This window comes from Panthera leo, chromosome A1 (genome assembly GCF_018350215.1).
Source record: "Panthera leo isolate Ple1 chromosome A1, P.leo_Ple1_pat1.1, whole genome shotgun sequence".
NCBI lineage: Eukaryota > Metazoa > Chordata > Mammalia > Carnivora > Felidae > Panthera > Panthera leo.
Genome location: NC_056679.1, coordinates 121,128,699 through 121,142,446, shown reverse-complemented (window position 1 = coordinate 121,142,446; position 13,748 = coordinate 121,128,699). Strand labels below are relative to the sequence as shown.

Genomic DNA, 13,748 nt, shown 5'->3' with positions numbered 1-13,748 from the left:
GTAACTTTTAGAGGTGATGGGAAGAGAAAGTAAAATGTGCTTTGAGAAATCCGGAAAGGCACGAGGTGAGCCCTTGCTGACATTTCCTCTGGGTCACTGACCATCCACTGAATGGGGAAGGGGGGTTGTGCCTGGTTGTGGGAGTCCCATTGTGAGGGTCCCCTAGTCTGACTTGGGTCCACATAGAAATCAGTAGCCGCTTTCCAGGCCACGGGGAGAGTGGGTGGGAGTGCCTGACAAAAGGCAGTCATTTGTCCCTAACTTTCTATGTTGCCTCACCGAATCCTCAGAGCTGTCCTGCAGGGAAGCGTGCTTGCTCATTTCCCTCACTGGGGAAGCATATAGGCCCAGAAACAAACTCACTGAAGCAGATAATCATTGTGGAAAGAGTTGGAGAATTCCAGGTTTAAATTCCAGGTTGGTCACTTACTCAATCTGTCACCCTGAGCAACTCCCTCTCCTCTGAGGTCCAATTCCCTTACCAGGAGCTGGTGAGAGTGAAAGTATCTTACCTGGGAGCACCTTTGGGAGGATTAAGTGAAGTAATGTAGGTGAAGCCCCTGGCAGCTAGTTAGCCCCTTAACCTCAGTGTTGTTGAGATTTGGCATGATAGGTTTTTGACTGAAATAGGGCTTTCAAAACTTATATGTGAAGACCCAGGAGACCGGCCTTACATGTAAGGAAAATTGGTGATGTATAGAAATTGATGTGGGTGAAGAGAAGGGGAGAGACAAAAAGTAAAAGGAGAATTATCTGAGCATCTATTGGATTTATTTATTCTGTTAGAGACAACAAGCATGCTGGAAATCATTTTCTCTCTCAGGATAGGGAAGAAACAAGGCAAAATTATGACTGAGCTGAAATTTGATGAATAGTGAAAAAAGTGCTGATAAAGGGAATTGATAGGAACCTTGCTGTGTTTGAGTTGGTTAGTTAGGAGTATAAGAGTTGGTCCTGGACCCCTCTAGTACCACATGCTGAGGCAGTTTCGCCTCCATGGAATGGAAGTAGAAAGCTTCCCAGCAGTGGAGGTTTCTAAACAGGTAACAGAATTTCGTTTGTCAGAAATGTCATGGATGGCACGTGGCACTAGGTAGGAGGCTGGTCTCTTGATTGGTTAGTAGTGAAGAAGCCATATTTTGTATGAAGTCCAAATCAGGAAAAATAAAACTATATATAGGTCATGTTTAAAAGCTAAAAATGAAGATAGGCTAAGGAGTTACGTTGGAGGGGTGGGGAAGGAACTTTGTAAAATAGGAAAACACCAATGACTAAATGCCTTTTAGCTAATAAAGTACTCATGCCAGGTCAGCGTTTAGTTGAAAACCAGCAGTATAGCAGTGACTTGGTAACCTTTCATCCTGATATTTGATGCCAGGACACCTGTCTGAGTCAGATAGGACACCTTCAGTTCTTTGCTAAGAGTTTCCTTTCTGGACTAGATAATATAATGTCATTTCCAGTTTTTAAGTTTTATTATTTGGGGCTATATTCTTTTCCTTTACCAACTGTGAGATTAAATACTCTCTTTCAGGGGAGAGGAAGTTTTATTATGTGAAGCAGAGACATCTGAATTATTGTATCAGTTAGTGTCCTGCAGTTACACCTAAAGATTTTGGGTTGCTTATCAAAATAAAAATGAATCTTACATAAGAGTTTATTAGCTACGATGGAAAAATTGTATTGAAGTCATACATGCAATCAGATATTCCTACTTGAAAAACACTGTATTTGAAATAATTTGTAGAGGTGATTAAATATTGATTCATATATTAAGAATCATGCCATTTAGTTTGTGAGCAGGACTAAAATATCTGATTTATTTATCACGCTTTCTGAACATAGTCAATAGGGAAGGCAAGAACAAACCTTGCTGTGTACCCAACATTAGAATAGGTGTTTTCATACATGCAGTCTCATTTATGCCGTCCACCCATGTCAAGATATCCTGGACCCTGGACTCTCAATCCTGATTGCTTTGGGTTAAATTGAGACTCTTTGCTTCTTAGTTATTGTGTGATTTTGGTCTGGATGTTTAATTTTTCTGAGCTTCAGATCTCATATGGAAAAAAAAAAAGATGATGATCCTCTAAGGGAGATAGAATAAACAAAGCCAATGGCAGTAAAGCACTCAGCGCAGTGCTTGGCATTCAGTATTTGCCAATAATGTCGACTATTATTATTGTTTGATGTTACCCCAGTTTTATAGATGAGGAAGTTCTATATATAAAAGAATTAAACAACATCAGATTAAAAGATGCTTTATTGGGCAAAAGATGTCTTCCTGGAGAAGCTCTGAGCAGTGTTTCTCTTACCTTTTGATGAGAAAACTGGATTCAGATTCCTCCCTTTCCTTTTTTCATAGATGATGCCACTGGTCAGGTGTCTCCTGGAGCCTACTTTCTACTGGGGGAAGGGAGGGTGGCAGACAGTACAAACTATTTTTTTTTATTTTTATTTATTTTTGAGAGAGAATGAGAGACAGAGCATGAGCGGGGTAGGGGCAGAGAGAGAGGGAGACACAGAATCCGAAGCAGGCTCCAGGCTCTGAGCTGTCAGCACAAAGCCCAATGCAGGGCTTGAACTCACAAACCACGATTTCATGACCTGAGCCGAAGCCGGACGCTTAACCGACTGAGCCACCCAGGCGCCCCAAAAGTACGAAATATTTTTAAAAGCATGATAATTTTTTATAGTGATGAATGCAATAAAGACAGTAGGACCAAGTTGTGATCCACACTGTGGCCAGGCTGACCTAGGGCAGTCAGGGTTGTCTCTGAGGAGGTGCTGGGTGAGTTGAGAGCTCTGGCCACTGGAAGATCTGGGGATGTTCCTGCCAGAGGGAAGTGCCTGGAAGAGAGAGGAAGTGAGCTTGTTGCCTGAACCGAAAGCAGACCTGTGTATCTGCAGGGCAGTGTGCTGAGTTGGAAAGCCTTGCAACCATGATAGTGAGTGTGGATTTATTATAAGAGCAATGGGACATGACTGAAGGTTTGAATAGGGTTCTACACAAAGTAAATGAAGAGATTCAAAGAAAGTTTGATGTAAATCAATTGAATGAAAAAAAAAAGAATAAAAAAAGGGAAGTAAACTTTATATAAATCTTTTTATCAAAGAGTGAGTTTTATAATGCAAATTTCAGCATTTGACTTTGCACTTTCTAAACCCCTCTTGGCTAATCCAGATTCTTCAGAAACCGTTTTAAGTACCACGTTTGCTGGTCAGTTATTTTCACATCATTCTCCCCTGCCCCCGCTCCCCCCCCCCCCCCGCCTTTTTTTTTTTCCATACTTTCATTCTTTCCTTGTTCTGTTCTTTCATCTTCTCTGGCAGCCCTTGTTATTCTGGCCTTTTCCACTGCACTTTCAAGAATGCTAACTACTAGACAGATTACACGGTCATTGTAACATTCAGATTCATCAGCTTGGCATTCAAAAGTAATCAGTTTATCCATCTTATAATCCATCAACATCAAGTACCTTTTTTTTCAATTAAAAGAAATTTTTTTTTTAAATTTGAGAGACAGAGAGTGAGGAGGGGCGGGGCAGAGAGAGGGAATGAGAGACAGAGACACAGAATCTGAAGCAGGCTCCAGTCCCTGAGCTACCAGCACAGAGCCTGATGTGGGGCTTGAACTCACAAGCAATGAGATCATGACCTGAGCCATCCAGGTGCCCCAACATCAGGTACCTTTTGTGAGCCAAATTCTGCACCCATCTTTTATCATGGTGATAATTAAGTGAGCAATTCTTGTTTTAAGAGCTCCCCACAGATGTGTCTTTTGAGAACTGCTTTAGAACTTTATAATTTTTATGAAGCCTAATATTACTCTCTTTGGGACCTCCTAGGTAAATCAGAGCTTCCTCAGGAGGTATCAGTTAGATAACAAAATACATATATTGTCTGGATCTAGCCGCCTTTAGTTCCAATTTATTCTGGTTCCTCTTCAGACAAGCTTTTTGTTTTCCTCAATAATCAGCTATTTCTCAGAGACTCTTAGAGTGGGGGATCTGGGAAGTGTTTTGAATCTGTGGGATTCTGGGAGGCCTTTATGGGGGTACAAGGATGCACTTGGACAGCCCAGTGCTGGTATTAGGGAAATGGGACTGTGAGGGCTCACTCACTCATCTGTACATTGGCAAATAGCAAAAGATAGCCTTGTAATAGAAAAAAAAATCTCAGAGGGGAAAGGAATAATAAAATCATGCTGGTTTATGGTTTGTCAGTCCAAAAAGCTTTTAAGCCATCTCTATAAAGGTGGATTCACTTAATGTTTGTTCTGCATTTCAGGCATCATTGTGTGGTAAGTGGGGTAAATTTAGCCTCTTTAAGCCTGATCTCCTAGGGGTTGAGTTTTAAGCATTGGAACTTTATTTGAAAGGGCTCTTATCGATTGGGCTTTTATTTGGTACCTCCTTACTAAAGAGAGGTACTAAATAATGGTTCGGCCTCCCTGTTAGGTTTTTTTTTTTTTTTTAATTCACTTTATAGGTCTCTCTCTCTGCCCCTGTTCTCCACCTTCTATTTCTAACTGTTCTGCTTAAAAAGACTAAAGTGGTATGAGAGAGGGGAAAAAAGGGAAAGAAAAATCAACTGTCACATTGTGAACATAATTGATTCAATAAATAACGTCTTACAATTCCCAAGGCAAACCTCAAAGTCTTCACTTATGTCAATTAGTGTTCAGCTCAGTAAGTGGTGGCGTTCTTAATTTAGACGGATGGGGAGAGTTCACCAGCGCTCACTTCCGAAGGAGGGACTGTGCTTTTCTGGTTTTAAAAACACACCACCAGATATATGGGCCCACTCTGCAAAAAGAAGGTTGAAACGGAATTATTGTGGCCGTTTTTATTCTTCCTGAAAATGGAGGGAAGGCATTTAATTATTGTTTAGGGTTTTGTTGAAACAAACAAAGGGAAATAAGGGAAGTAAGATCTACTAGACTGTATGCTCCATACAGGGGTTTTGTCTTGTTGGTTCACTATTTAATCTGTGGTGTACACAGTAGGTGCGTAATATTTGTTGAGTGAATCTGTTGATGATTGAATGAGAGTAGAATGAGTGCAATTCAGATCTTAGGGTAAGAATTCAATTACATTTTATTCCACTGGTGGTTTCATTCCCCCCCTCCCTCCCCACCCGCTCCTTCATTTCTTCTCTAATTCTTTGCGGGACTGCAGGGTGTACTGTGTCTTCCAAAATGATTAAGGAGGACTATTCCATCCATCCCCAGACTGGCAGAGTTGGAAGGGATCTTGGAGGTGATGTCAGGCTGCCATTTACAAGTTCTAGTAGATGAATCAGTTGTGCTTCAGAACCACAGCTGGACATTCTGATTGTGTGGGTCTCAGCAGGGCTTGGGAATCTGTATGTGCCTCTGTGAGTTTCTCTACCAGTTCCTGTTCAGTCCCTGTTCGGCCTTGCTGTCCCCTGAGCTGTCCGATCTCAGTTACTCCTTGGTAAAAGTGATATACCTGAGGTACCCAGAAGAATTCCCGGCAGGACTGTGACCAGGACCCGCCTCTCTCCACCCTGATAGCAGTGCTCCTGGTCTTGGAGCTTGCTGCTTTAGTTCACCCCTCTCCGTGCTCCTCAGCATTCAATCTGCATCCTTTGGTGCTTTTTTCTTGCAGGACAGTGGCAGTGTTTGTGGCGATGGCTAGCCACAATATAAAGGACCATCTGAAACCTCAAGGAAACGTTACATTTTGTTTTGTGTACTTTGGTACTCAGTATATTTTATGGTCTTCTCTAGAGGCTCCCTTCTTGCTGTGGTGCAGAATAAATCCCTGGTAGGAAGCCCCTGTCTTTCTCTTGTGGCTCACTCAGTGTTTTTCGGGACCTGCCTGATCATGAGAATCACCTGGGTGCTTGTTAAAAGTATAGAACTCTGGGGCCTGCTTGAGTCCTATTAAGTCAGAGTCTTCTGTGAGGGGCCTGGGGACCTGTGTTTTATTTATTTATTTATTTATTTATTTATTTATTTATTTATTTATTAACGTTTATTTATTTTTGAGACAGAAAGAGACAGAGCATGAAAGGGGGGGGGGGAGGGTCAGAGAGAGAGAGAGGGAGACACAGAATCTGAAACAGGCTCCAGGCTCTGAGCAGTCAGCACAGAGCCCGACGCGGGGCTCGAACTCACGGACCGCGATATCATGACCTGAGCCGAAGTTGGACCTTTAACTGACTGAGCCACCCAGGCGCCCCTGGGGACCTGTGTTTTAGGTTAGCTTGGGTCATTAGTGTTCCCTGTAAGCTCCTTTCCAATCCCTGAGAACAGTGACTTCCATTCCACCAGGTCCAGCTCTGACTTCCTTAAAAACTTCGTTCATAATTACACCATCACCCTGTCTTTCTATCTGAAGATTTATCCTCTCGTCTGCACAACTTGGTCTTGAAGGAGAAAGGAGGGAATATGTGCTTTCCTCTTTCCTCCAGAGTAGATTTTGACTGGCTGGTGGGTGACAGGTCGGCATGTGCAGTCACAGAGTGAGCACGTGGGAAGTGTCAGGGGAGCCTCTGAAGCCCGAATAGAGTGCCTGTGTTCTTGCCCTGCTTTATTGCTCAACAGATGTATGACTTTGGGAAAATTGCTTAAACCTCTTGGAGTTACTGCTTCTTCATCTGTAAAATGGAAGTAAGAATTGTACTTGTTCTGGGGTTTTGTGTGTATTAAATAAGGCATCCGAGGCCAGCTCTCCAGACACAGACTCCGAGACAGAGACTTTTGTGCAGAGGGTTACTGGACAGGGCCTTCAGAAACAACTCTACCAGGGGAATAGGGGAGACAGAATTCTGCAGGAGGTGAATGTGAACCGTGGTAATGTTGCAGTGAAGGTCTCAGCTGATCCCATGGGGACTTCTAGACATGGAGTGCCCTTCACTGGTTTCTGGAGTTAAGGGAAGAGAGCTGGGCCTTTAGACCCCTATGTTCACCAGTCGTTGTATGTGGGTTGCTCCTGGAGAGGGGACGTGACCTGAGTTTAGGCAGCTCCCTTTGGCTGAGGGCTCTGTGCCCTTAGCAGCCTACAGTGCTGGCGGGTGCGGAAGGGGAGCCGAGAGGCTGGAAGGGTGTCCATGGTGCCACTGCCCAGGATGGTGCTCGTGAAAACCTGAGCAGCCAGCATAGCACATTTATAAATGCTCAATAAACACTAATTATTACCATTATTATTTCAGTTCTGGCAATGTCACTTAGCAGCTGGACCTGTGTTTTGAGAATTTACTTGTGTTCTCTTGGACTGCTTTCTTATGTTTAAAATGGAGATTCTAAACTCTCCTGTGCCCACTTCCCTTGAGTAGTTCTGAGCACATGTAGAGAAAATGTATGTGAACTTGGTGAGAAACATACTATAAAAATGTAAGGTATGACCATGAGCCTACTTTTCTGGAATGAGTATATGGCCATGACTTGGATTCCTTGGAGGGAAAGGGCTGTGATAAATGTAACAGTGCTTGTTGCATTTTGATTTTGCTTTCTTCTCTCTCTAGGGAATTAGAATAATGGAGATGCTGCTAAAGGAACAGTGCGGTGCCCCCTTAGCTGAATAAAGAATCCGCAGTGAGTACCAAAAACAAAATCAGAATTCTTTCCTCCAGCCATGTTTTCAGGCTCTTGAGCCCTGTATTATGTGTCAGCCTCCCTGGGCTGTTCATGCTGTACATTTCCCAGTTATATGCAGAGGATCCTGTCTCACAGGTGTTTCATTTTCTGTTCAGTACCTTCATTTACTTAGTTCTTTGATTTTCAGAGCAGTTTTGTACCTCGTGCTGGGTTACAACGGCATTCAAATTGTTGAAACCGCTCAGCACAATCCAGCGTGATTACGATCTGCAAGGTGCCATAGATTTGTAGATTTTGGTGCAGGATTAACTGAACCTTAATTTTATTGTTCTGGGGACAATGAAAGGAGAGGGTTAAAGCTGTCTTTGAAGTAGGAAGGAAGACAAGGAAGGGGCATGTTTTGATTGGCCAGTGAAATAAATGTATTTTGTTAGTCATGTATATACTTCCTCTGGTTGGCAGTGGCTGCCTGAAATGCTATCGAGAAGGATTCTGACATTTTGAGCATAATATCAGGCTCTGGGTAAGGGTGCCTGAGTGATTAGCAATGTTGGCCATGGGCAGAGGATGGGAAAAAGCGCTAGTGCTAGAGCTCATACCGTCTCTAGTGTAAGACAAATGCTGTAGGGTTCACAGGTGGCAGGGGGAGTTTAGACTTGCTTAATTTTTTTTTCTTAAGTTTTTATTGTCTGCATGAAGAAGGGTGTCCATAGTGGAAAGGACAGACCAGAGTTATTTAAGAGAGAACCAAAGCCTAAAATAAATGAGTGTAATGGATTTGCATCTTCCCAAATTTATTGGACTTAAATTTTTAACATGTGAGAGAAGGTAAAGCCATTGAGTAAAAGCAAACGCTCTCTTGGGTAATTCATCATTACCTCAAATTTCCCTTATGTTGGCTTAAAATTGTAGGACACATAGTTTTGTATAAGCAACCTTGGACTCTAATTGTGATCTAGAATAAAGTTTGAGAACAATTAACCAAAGAAAAAACAAAATGAACATTTATGTACAAGTACTTCAGCACTGAGTGCATGCTGGCAGATCTATGAATAGATTTATTCATTACTGGGGAGGCTAAATAAGATAATTCCATTTAGCACAAGCATGGCACATGGCAGGTGCTCAAAAAATGTTGAAATGGGATCTAAATATGGTCTGTTCCTAAATCCACTCTGCTCTTTGAGAACATTTTTATGAAGCATTTTTGTGAGGCTCACAAAGCACCTGGGCGCAGATCCCTTCTTATCCTGGAGGGTGGGATCTAAAGTCAGCTCCAAGTGAAATGAAAGACTGGGAGGGGACTCCACTTACAACTATACGCTGGTTTCCAAACTTCAGGTTAATGATTTTGGAACATCACTGAACCTCAGAATCCTCTGGAGGATTTGTTAAGCGTAGATCGGTGGGCCCCACTCTCAGTTTCTGTGTAAGTAGGTCTGGGGTCGGGTCCTAAGATTTGTGTTTCTAACAGGTTTCCAGGTGATGCTGCTGTTCTTGGTCCAGGGACCACACTTTGAGAACGATTGCTCTAAATGAGGTCTCATCTCTGAATGAAGACAGATTAAATATAAGGGCACCGAGGAAGCTAATAGCTGGGGTTTTGAAATTGTTGTCATGCAGTCTATTGACTTTAGATTAATCAGAGGAATGATCTTCTTGTGTGGTTTTTCCCCGATTTTAGGGTCTCGGTGCTTGTTTAACTGCTTTTTTTTCCCCCTGCTTAAATGTGGACAAGCTCCACAGTGGTGTAAAGACAACTGAAAAGAACAGAGATGAGACTCACACCAACTTGTGTTTTTGATTTAAAATGCTGTTAGTGAAATGAGCAGATTAAACAAGCCTTACTTGTTGTCACAAATACGCATGTTCTTGTGGGTTTGCTTGTTTTGTTTTTACTGTGGTTGAAAGCTGATCAGGGCTCTTTATTGTTTCTAGTAACAACTCGCTCTTCTCTTTTAAGTGAAGTGTCTGTGAAGGACAGTTGCATTCAGGGCATTTAATGCAACAGAGTGTTTGAAGGATTTACCTAATTCAGACTGTTGTAATTCATGACCGGGTGTCTCAGGGCGGTAAATGGAAAAGTAAGGGGAATATACTTTTACCACATGAATTTACAGTTACTGCAAATTAGAGCTTGTGGCTGAGGCTTTAAAGCTTTTTTTTTTTTTTCAATGTCCACTTCATTGAAGTATTATGCATGTACAATTAAATTGACCAATCCCAAGTGTACATTTTGGTGAGTTTTGACAAATAGGTGTAGTTACGTAAGCATCACAAAAATCGTAATATACAACACTTTATGGCTTTGTGGTGCTGCTGTGTTTTTGCCAGTTTGTTGCTTCCCTTTTTTTCTTGACTATTACAAAGTTTTGGCAAGCTTGAAATGTGCCTGTTTTAATGGGACTTCTTCTGTTTTCAAAAGTGGCTCTATGGAAAATGGGAGAATGGTTGTGGGTTGGGGGAACTACTGTTTTTTTGAGCAATAAAATGCCACATTAAACGGAAGGGGGGCAGGTATCAGGGCTAAGGCTGTAGAAGAAGGGTCAGTCAGTTGTTGCCCTCAGGCCAAACCCAACCTGCTCTCTGCTTTTGTAAATAAAGTTTTATTGGCACACAGCTATGTCCCTGGCTTTGTTATGGCTGCAATGGCAGAGTGAATAGCTGTGACAGAGAGCTCTTCTCCAGCAAAACTTAAAATATTTATTGTCCTTTAAGAAAAAGCTTTCTGTCCTGTAGGTTGTGAGCGTGCCCTCTCCTAAATTAAGACCAGGGAACCTGGTAGTGGTTGTTTAGCCTTTTTTACATTGCATTTGATCACATCTTACCTATATTCCAAAGTTAATAGTTTATTTTGTCTGTATTAGCTTTAACATCACCACTCGGCTGATTTTATTTTAAGGCATAAAAAAGCACTGAAATGATCACAACAGTGAAGTTAAAATATCAGTAGCAGTGATCATTAAAATTGCTCATGAAGTTCCAGTGCACGTGCATAATGGAGTAGAAATGTAAGCATTTTGTGTAGCAGATAAGGTAGCAGCACTGTGATGTGGCAGTGGTGTAGGTGCTGGGTACAGTCAGTGTACTCACTTTGCCAGTTGGGGAATTTTGCAGTTCTTAAAAACAACAACAACAACATTCCACGGGGTTTGCATGAATGCGCATAGGTAGATATTATTTATTATTTTTATATCCTACCACATTTCAAATTTGCATGATTTAAATTCACATAGAATGTGGCCACCTTGGATATGGTGCCCAGTCCTAAAGACACTCCCCAGAACTCTCTGGCCGTGTATCCACGTGGGCATTTGAAAATTAGAAAGCTTAGAAGGTGATTTTATCATGAACCAAAATGGAGGCACATACATCTCAGTAACCAATATGCTTGTAGAGTTGCTGCTGACACATCCGTTTGATAGATTTTTGATTTTCTGTCATTTTTGAATAAAACAAATAGCCCTGACATCTGTTTGTTCTTGCCGCTGGGGAGACACGGCTCGGTGAGGTTTGATCACATAGCAGAGTTCCTTCACACTGGAAAGATTAAGACCTCTGTTTTAGCTATATCTTAACTCCCCTTTGAACCAGCTCCTCTGGGTAGCTGGACTTTATAAAATAAGGTGCTGGCTTTGTTCAAAGATCATTAGGAGGCAGAAATGCAGTTTCTTCCAGAATTATCCACAGTGATGGAATTCAAGTGACCCTTAAGAGTTGCTTTAGAAAAGAGGCAAATAAGTATTGATTGGGGAGACCTGTTTATTAGGTGATAAAGCCAACTTGCTTTCTCTTGCAGGGGACCTGTGTTGTCCTAATTTGCTCAAGAATCACTTCTTGGCCCCAACACATCACTGATGCAGTTTTTGAAATCCAACTTTAAGGATACACTGTTGGCAGCTTCAAGAAGAGGAGACCCTCCTTCCAGGACATGAAATGATACACTCCCCTGGGAGCCTGCCTCAGATAGTGGCACTCATGGACATGAGACCTGCTAGCTGGGTTTTTATGGCACAGTCTCTTTATGATTTACAAATAAAGGGAAAAAAAAAACCATAGAAGGTGACGTCTGCCCTTCTTCAGGATGTCCTGCTGACTGCCTGGTGACAGTGTCAGGGAAGCCAAGGACAGGCTGGAGGCCTGGCGAGTGGTGCTGGTGCCCATATGTTATCAGCCTCATTGCTCATGGGATTCATGAGAAGATTCTGGGACGGATAAAGGAGTTAAACCTGATGCCTGATGCATGAGTGTCCTATAACAGAAAGGAATATACCAGGCCAGTGTTGAAGCTAAGCTACACTTAGAGTAATGTTTGGTTCTCAGAAATTGAGAGCATTTAATGTCTACCCATAAGTACTACTTAACTGTCACCAGTATGGCTTTTATAATGTAACCTGTCCACAGTATGATTTGGTCTCCTGAAAGAACATGGTTGGAGAGCGGGAAGGCAGGGGATGACTTTGGCATTATGTGATATGGAGCGCAGCATGAACCTCTCTGTGTTTCGCTGGCAAGTGGGGCTACCTGGGCACAGGTGTTCTGTGTAGTGATGACTAGACAAGGAAGGGAGTTTAGTATGAAAAGCACAGGTTTGGGAATTTGACAGAATAAGTGTTACCACCCACTAGCTCAATGATTGATCATCTACATAATTTTCAATTTTTCCAAAGCTCCTTCTTTTTCATTGCACAACGAGGTTATAGAATTAACTTTGTGAGGTGGTTGGATCGATTTGGGATTGTGTATATAGAGTGCCTAGTATGCTGCCTGTTGCATCGTAGAAGTCTAGTACCTAGATGCCATTACTATGTGAAACCATTTTGAAAATGTACTTTTCAAATGTAACATGAGGTAGTATTACTGTTTGAAAATTAGGTGACAGTAGTTTGCATTTACCGTGATTGGAAGCCAAAATATAAGTGCACACTACCTAATAGGAAGCTTGAAGAGAGGCAGTAATTTGGAATTCATCTGCTTAAGATAAAAATTGGGCCATTACTGGAAAGTCTTGGGGAAATTGTTCTTTTTTTTTTAATATTTGAAAATTCTTCCACTTAGTGCAGTGATGAATATCAAAGCAATTTTATTTTTTATACAAGCCTGCCACTGTGAGCTTCTTCTTACTGTATTTGAGCTGTTTGTGCTGCTCGAGTTCTGTCTCTTAGGATAATCTCTCCTCATTTTCTTAGTGTCTCATTCTTCAGGTGTGTTGGAGAGAAAATGAATGGTAGAAACCAGAACAAAACTTTGACTTCTTTTTCCAGTTTGTCAGCGGCATTTGGTAGGCTTTTGGAATAATAGTCCATTTCGAAAAATAAGAGGCGATATAAATGATCACAGAGGTGAGAGGTTAGAAATCCGTATGACACTGAAATAAACTTAATGCATCCTACCCAACAGCCTACATCCTCTGAAGCAGGAGTTCTCAGCTTTTGGTGTTCATTAGAATCACCTAGGGAACGTTGTGCGCTTTTGCTGATGAGGGTACATCCTAGAGCAATAAATACATCAGAATCTTGGAGATTCTGGGTGGAACCCAGGCATCCATCCATACTTTTTAAAGCTCCGTAGGTGGTTCCCATTGGTAACTAGGGATGCGAACACTAGACTGAATTCTTGGTGATTTTCAGACATTATCTGATTTCTTTCTTAACACCTCTGAGGTAGGAAAGGATATTTGTAGCAAGAATTTTTGTTGGAAATACAAAGAGTTGGGTGCATGGGTAGCTCAGTCAATTAAGTGTCTGACTTTTGGTTTCAGCTCAGGTGATGGTTCATGAGTTTGAGCCCCGCATCGGGCTCCACACTAACAGTGCAGAGCCTGCTTGGGATTCAATCTCTCTCTCTCTCTCTCTCTCTGCCCCTCCCTGCACTCTCTCAAAATAAGTAAATAAACTTAAAAAAGAAATTGAAAGAGTGAAGCAGAAAGAGGACGAATTTTTGCTAATTCCTTAAAACCAGGGTGGCCAGTGCAAATGGCTTTGGGGACCTGGCAGGTGATCTGATGAGTCAGGCAGGCTGGTGGCGCCTTGGGAGACCCTGGGGACACATGTCTGTTTAAAGGTGGACAGCTGCTGCCCAGCTCTCACACACTGTTGCCATGTGGCTGTTTTTTCTAGTTAACTCTAATTTCCTGTTTTATAGGAAAAGACAGACTTTTTTTTAAAGAAAAGAATTCTCC

General features: G+C 42.0%; 1 protein-coding gene across 5 annotated transcripts in view; it reads left to right on the top strand.

Moving 5' to 3' along the window:
- PRELID2 (PRELI domain containing 2) overlaps positions 1 to 13,333 on the top strand; it is a 65,662-nt gene extending 52,329 nt beyond the window's left edge. For all 5 annotated transcript variants that reach the window (XM_042938354.1, XM_042938373.1, XM_042938385.1 and 2 more), the window contains 2 exons: positions 7,495 to 7,564; positions 11,367 to 13,333. In XM_042938354.1, the coding sequence (XP_042794288.1) occupies positions 7,495 to 7,554 (60 nt within the window). In that variant the 3' untranslated portion in view covers positions 7,555 to 7,564; positions 11,367 to 13,333. The remainder of the gene's footprint in view (positions 1 to 7,494; positions 7,565 to 11,366) is intronic.
- Positions 13,334 to 13,748: the final 415 nt, after the last annotated feature.